The 6992-nt window shown below is 55.6% G+C and overlaps 1 protein-coding gene across 1 annotated transcript in view; it reads left to right on the top strand.

The window, feature by feature from the left end:
* The first annotated feature begins 5438 nt into the window (after window positions 1-5438).
* LRRC38 (leucine rich repeat containing 38) overlaps window positions 5439-6992 on the top strand; it is a 28441-nt gene continuing 26887 nt past the window's right edge. Inside the window, exon 1 of the mRNA XM_082685406.1 lies at window positions 5439-6915. Within this exon, the coding sequence (XP_082541532.1) occupies window positions 6258-6915 (658 nt within the window). The 5' untranslated portion in view covers window positions 5439-6257. The remainder of the gene's footprint in view (window positions 6916-6992) is intronic.

Raw genomic sequence — 6992 nt, 5'->3', positions numbered from 1 at the left:
AATCCGTTTGTGGGTTGCTGCAGGCTTTGGATGGAGTGGAGAGGAACTAGTAATGCGGTTGGAGGAGTCCCAAACTCCCAGGCTACTGTAGAGGTGTCGCTGGAACTTTTGTGCCCCTGACACAGACGCCTTTCCCTCCATGAGACCAGAGTCGAGGCCAGCTTTGGAGGGATGAAGGCCCTTCCTGCCCAGAAGAGCTGCATGGACATCTTCAGGTGAGACGCCATCGGAAGCTATTGAGAAACTGGTAGGTTGGTTGAGAAGCGTCACTTGCATGTAGCAATTAACATAATTAAACATTTTTGAGTGCCTCCCATGTTCTGGGGCTGATTCTAGGAACTGGATGAACATTATGGCCCTCATAGGAGCTCCATTTGGTGGCAGAAGGTAGAGTGGATAAGTAAACTAACTATCAAGCTAGGTAGAAAAGAAAACAAAAGGGTAGCATAGAGAGCAACTGGGGAGAGAGGGACGTCAGTGAAGGCCAGTCTAAGTAGGTGACATTTGGACTGAGTAAATCTAATGACCAGGATGCCCGGGTGACTCAGTCCGTTCAGGGTCCAACTCTTGATTTGGGCTGTCATGATGTCAGGGTCATGGGATCAAGCCCCGAGTCTGGCTCCATGCTTGTGATTCTCTCTCTCCCTCTCCCTTGCCCCTCCCCAATGCTCAGGTTCATGCACATGAGCTCTCTCTCTCTCTAAAAAAAAAAACAGAAAAGAAAACCTGAGGACCACATGGCACCAACCATGCTAAGAACAGAGGGAAGAGTTCCAGCCAGAGTGCACAGAACGTGCAAAGTTCAGGGGTGGAAATGAACATGATGAATTAGAGGTACAAAGGACCAGAGTGGCTGGAGGGTGGTGAGCCAAGGTGAGAGAGGTCCCAAATGGGTCAGAAGAGGCACCTGGGACGAAGACTGCACAGGGTCTGGTAGGATTTTATTTTAAGCGCTATAGTGCATTAGCTAGATATTGCTGTGTAACAAATTACCGCAAAATGTAATGTTTTAAAACAGAACACATTTTTTTATCTCACCGTTTCCGTGGGTCAGGAATCTGGGTTTGCCTTCACTGTGTCCTCTACTTCAGGGCTCTCCTAGACTGCCATCAAGCTGTTGGCCGGGCTCAAGAGCTGGCTTGAAGCTCACGTGGTTATTGGGGAGATATGGTTCTTCACGGGCTACTGATCAGAGGTTATCCTCACTTCCCGACCATACGGGCCATTCCAGTGCAGCAGCTTGCTTCATCGGAGCGCCCAAGCCAAAGAAGGAACAGAGAGGGTCTGGTAGCAAGACAGAAGTCACTGTCTCTTGTAATAGAACCTTAGAAATGACCTCTATCACCTTGGCTGTATTCTATTCATTAGATGTAGGTCACAGGTCTTGTCCCAAGTCAAAAAATACCTAGGTGGGTGGGGGGAGGTCACAGACTAGGGGGTGTGTGTCATTTTAAAAGTCTGTTGAACACACACAGAAAGCCATCGAGGTGTCTAAACAGAGAGTGAGATGGTCTAAGGCATAACTTCAAAGGACCCCTTTGGCTTCCTCAAGTATTGGGAGTGTGGGTGGGGGTTGTGAAAGGAAAGCAGGAAGGCTGGTGGGGACTTCTGTACCAGATGATGCTGGTTTGGGCTAAGGAGGTAACATTGGAGAGGCAGAGGAGGACAGCCAAGGTGGCCTTGCCAATGGATAGGAGGGGGTGGGGACAAGTGAAGAGGAACCGGGGATGACTGCTCTGAGTCGGCTGTGACATCAGGGCATGAGGGTGCCTTTGACTCTTGGGACATGTGCTCTGCATTTTTTTCCTCCTGGCAAAGACCATCGCAACGTCCTCTGGCTCTACCCAAGGTCACCCATTTGCTGGATGGCTAGCTAGAATTAGGAGCGCCAGCCACGAGCAGAGAACAGATGTCTCCTTGCGCAGGACTGAGGGACTGTCCCCACATCCTTCCTCTTATTAAGCTGCCCACGCTCAGACCAATCAAGCCAGTGAACCGGGGGTGTGGTTGGGGAGCCACTCACCCATACCCATGCTCGCAAAGTCAGCCAGAGCTAGAGAGAGTGAAGGTAGGCATGCATGCGTGCATACGTGTATGCGCGTGTGCATACATGTTTCTCTGTCCCTCAGATGATCTACGGTTGGAGTGGAGAATATGGTTCAGGGAAGGAAGACTTCTGAAAACTGACCCTAGAATTTTAGGGCATTCTGAACAAATAAATTCCAGACAAACAAGCACTTTAGGACTTTGCCTGAAGAACACCTGGGTGAAAAGTAAAGAAGTTAGGTAACTATGGGGCTGCCGTTTGCTGTGACAGTCTCACCACCAAGCTCTTGATGGATGCCTCATTTAATCCTCCTAACAACCCCATGCACTAGGATTATCCCATTTCACAGATGGGAAAACTGAGGCTTTGAGAAGGTAAGCAACTTGCCCAAGGTGACAGAGCTCATGAATGGGAGAGCCAGGGTTTGATCCTGTTCTGTCTGACTCCAAACCCATGTTCCTAACCGTTACGCTCTCACTGCCTCTCATTTAAGCTGGTTGAAGATTCGTTTCCTGGCTCCAGGGATGAAGCTAGAAGCAGGAGCTTTTCTTCTAAGTGGGTCCAGGCTTGCCAGAGACCTAGTGGTTAGGAGAGATGGAGCTAGGTTTGGCTCTCCCCCGTGCAGGCGGCAGATAGTGCCCCTGGTGGTGAAGATGAGAAAGGGCCGTGGATGAGAACAGAGGAGCTTGGAGTTGGCCCGTTAATTGGGGGACAGACTCACAGCAGTGCCCACGGAGCAGAGAGCCGGCTCCATGAACTCAGGCTGTCCCAAGCAAAGGGCCGGAGCATGTCTCCTTTCCTAGGGCTCTTGGGTGTCCTCCTGCCTCCTACCCAACCAGTTTTGCTCATCAGAGGCAATACACACCCATAACCCAAATGACATCACCAACACCAGCCACGTTCATCATTCAAACCCAGCATCGGCTCCTAAGTGCAGACTTCTGCACAGCCCATACTGAAACAATCTTGTGTACAACGTAGGGCCTAGGATTTTGGCTAATTTAGTGGTCAGTCTGCCAACCAAAGGGGGAAAACCTCCTGACTAAGGACTATTTCTGCATGCAGGAAGCAGGGCCCACAGAGGGGATTTTCTGGGGGCCACTGTCCACGTAGCTTCCCAAAACCCAACTTCGCAGGGAGACAGACATGCCACTTATGAAACAAGACGAGAAGGGCCACGTAGTTGTAGCTCAGGGAACACTGGGGGAGTGGGGAGCTCTGCTTGGCCAGTTGGGGAAGGCGTGACCCTGGGTTTTGAAAACATCAGAATACCTTGGGTATTTGCCACTTTGGGTTCTGAGCCTCTTGAATAGGAATCACAAAGAAGGTGCTGACACACGATCTCTGAAAGTCTGTCCCTGTCACCTGCGACATTTTCCCATCCGGCTGTAAGAGGCCCCCTTCCTGGGGGGTGGGGGGGAGCAGGGTGATTGGAGCAGCTGGGGAGTCAGGATGCCTGTGTTCTATTTCCAGCAGCTATCACTGACTCATGGTGTGACCTTGCTGAGGTCAGAGCTATGTTTTCCTTGCCTGGGGAAAATCAGAGGTGACAAAGTTTGCATTTTCCCAAGGGCTAGGAGTCCTGGAACATGGGGGGGGGGCCCTCCCTGCTCGCCGTGAACCCCAACTGAGTCTTCTCCTGCTGATATTAATGAAAAATGCTTAAATTTGTATTTGAGGGACTTTGGGGGACACTCAAAGCAAGAAACAAGGCATTCTTGTCATAACAGGACGGAGAGCCACTTTTATAAGCAGTTTCTCTAAATTCTCTTCAGATCACCTTTCCTACCAGTATTTCCCCATGTGGGCCTTACGGAGTCTGTGGAAGAGAGGAGAGCCAGTATTTCCTCCCAAGTTTCAAGATGAGAAAGATCCAGGCCAGGAGTGGTATTTCTCAACAGTTTCATTAGCAGAAGCCCCTTTCCTTACTCTACCACCAAGCACCCCCGTTTTGAAAGCCCTTGCTAAATCTTTTGCATTTATTACGTAGAAACGCATCTCCGTTTTCATTAATCAAAGTCATCCGTGAATGCCAGCTTCTGCACAGCACAAAAGAATCAGGGCTACCATCAAGTCCATTACCAAAAATTGCAGCATTTACTCTGGGTGGCCTCCTTGCAGATCAAGGCCCGGTTTCACCTGATTTTTTTTTTTTTTTTTTTAAATTCAGAAAAGTGTTCATCGCCAAGGGGTCCAGGGACCCCAGGCTAAGAAATGTTTCCCAGGGGAGATCAGGTAGCCCGTGAACGTTTCTGTGACTAGCAGTGGGGCCAGGACCAGGTTCAGGAGCCCGACTCCCAGGCCAGGGCCACAGCCAGCCAGACTCCTTGGCAGGCACACAGGGGCACGGGTCCGCACGTGTGAGCTGGGAGCCCAGTCAAACACAGATGCCATGAAGCTGTGATCCGGAGGGCCCAAGCCAGGGATAAAGAGGCTCTCCTCAGTACCGGAGTGAGCAGCCGAAACCAAGCCTGAGACTGGAAAGGTGGAGAGTGTCACACATGGGTGCGGGGCACTCCTGGAGAGTTGCAACAGGGGGACCTTTTTATTCTGCCACCTGCTCGTGCTTTGTCTGAGACTGAAGTAACACATCATGTATGCAGCCTGGGGCATGCTCCCCCACTCTAGGAGGATTGAGATGATCCCCCCCACCCCCGCATCTGCCACTTCAAGGGGATGATGCCAGAGTCGGGGGGGGGGGATCCTCTGCACCTGGGGATGATAAAGGCAAGCGGAGGACCCTGGGAAAGTAGGGGCACAGACAGAGGATTCCGAAGGTCTGGCATGGTGGCTCAGAGTAGAAGCAGGAAATGGGCTGGAGGACCCCAGGAGCTGTTCCCTGGAACTCTCCACCTACCCTCCTCCCCACCCCCCACCCCGGTCTTCTGCAAACACCTGTCATCTATTGAGCGGTTGGCTCGGTCCCAGAGGCTCAGGTTTTTGATCCATCGGAAGGCATCGAGACTGCATGTACCTTTGGAAAAAGGCTGAGGCTTAGCTCTTATGGTTTTAGAATCTGAGCCTTTACCCATCTGTGTGGGGGCTAGGGACCAGGGCAGGGTCTCTGGGGGCCCGCTGCCCCAACAGCTGTTCCTTGGGTTATTTTGGTTCCGTGGGAGCTTATCAATTCCACGGTATTTGGACCAAAATAGCCAGCAGCAGGGCAAACTCTTGGTGGCTCTGTGGGGACCTCTCAACCATTTCTAAAGGAGCTGGGGGGTGGGGGGGGGGAGTTTGGCTTGAGAGTAGTGTTCCCTGGAGGGAAATCTCCTGCCAGTATCATACTTATTACCCTTTCCCATTCCACAGATGGGACACTGGAAGAGGCCTCACCACTGGGAGCCAGACCCCTGTGTCCCCCCCCCCCCCACCACCACCGCCGCAGTGCCTCTCCCTTGGGCCTCTGGTAGACCAGCAGCCAGGTCTAATCCTGCCAGGGGGGATTCCGGTTCCTGACAGGCTCCAGCCAGCATGGAAAGTGCTGACAAGCCCTGGCTTCCTTCAGGCCACAGCTGCCTGCCTCACTTGACCCCTAGTGCCTCCCTGAGATGGGTCAAGTGCGGGTGGGCGGAGTGAGGAGGGAAAAATGAGCCACTCAGGAGCTCCGCCCAACCCTAGGTCAGCGGCTCTAGAGCCCGCCGGGATTGCCCCGGGCACAGAGCCAGAGGGACCTAGGCTCCCTTTGGCAATGGGGTTGGCGCACGGGGGCGCTCTTTGGCACCAGGAGGGCGCTGGGGTGCGGGGCAAGGCCCCCAACACGCCCTCTGGGAAATCGCTGGCGTGGGGGGCGCTCGGTAACCGAACTTAGTCGTCGAGCCCTCCTGGCCAAGTCCACGCGACAGGTCTTATTACCCGGTCTCAGAAAAAAGCTGCCCGGGTGGGGCCGCTTTGGCGCTGGCCACTCGGCCACCTCTATCGCTCCCCGCCTCTCCCTGGGATTTTCCAGCGGGTTAATTTCCTGTCCCGGTAAGTCCTTCGCGAGTCCTCCCCCCTCCCTCCCCGACTCTCCCGTCTCGGTCCCTGCTGCCCCGGACTCCCCGAGTCCGTGCGCCTTGCGCTCGGTCGCCCCCGCGCGCCCGGGCGCACGCCGTCCCCGGCCGCCCTCCAGCTCCCAGCGCCTGGCAGCCGGGACCCCGCGCGCCGCCCCGCGCCAGGGTTCGCTCCGAGAGCCCGGTCCGAGTCGCCGCGGCTCGCTCAGGTTCCCCCGGCCATGCGCCCCCGCGCCGCCCCCCGCTCCCCCGCCGGCCGCGCCGCCGCCGCCGCCACGCTGGAGCTCTGCAGCCTCCTGCTGCTGCTGCTGCTCCGACCCGGACACGGGTGCCCCGCGGGCTGCGCCTGCACCGACCCGCACACCGTGGACTGCCGCGATCGCGGGCTGCCCAGCGTGCCCGACCCTTTCCCCCTGGACGTGCGCAAGCTGCTGGTGGCCGGCAACCGCATCCAGCACATCCCCGAGGATTTCTTCATTTTCTACGGCGACCTGGTGTACCTGGACTTCAGGAATAACTCGCTGCGCTCGCTGGAGGAGGGCACGTTCAGCGGCTCCGCCAAGCTGGCTTTCCTGGACCTCAGCTACAACAACCTGACCCAGCTGGGCGCTGGCGCCTTCCGCTCGGCGGGGAGGCTGGTCAAGCTGAGCCTGGCCAACAACAAGCTGGCGGGCGTGCACGAGGACGCCTTCGAGACCCTGGAGTCGCTGCAGGTGCTGGAACTCAACGACAACAATCTGCGCAGCCTCAACGTGGCCGCCCTGGCCGCGCTGCCCGCGCTGCGCACCCTGCGCCTAGACGGGAACCCCTGGCTCTGCGACTGCGACTTTGCCCACCTCTTCTCTTGGATCCAGGACAACGCGTCCAAGCTGCCGAAAGGTGAGCCTGCAGGCAGGCTGGGCTACACACCAGGCTGGGGATGGGAGGGTAGGGGGATCAGGGAGCATGGGGGGGGG

Source organism: Mustela nivalis (genome assembly GCF_964662115.1).
Source record: "Mustela nivalis genome assembly, chromosome: 10".
Lineage (NCBI taxonomy): Eukaryota > Metazoa > Chordata > Mammalia > Carnivora > Mustelidae > Mustela > Mustela nivalis.
Note: the sequence above shows the minus strand (reverse complement) of the source record. Positions and strands in the feature narration are given on the sequence as shown.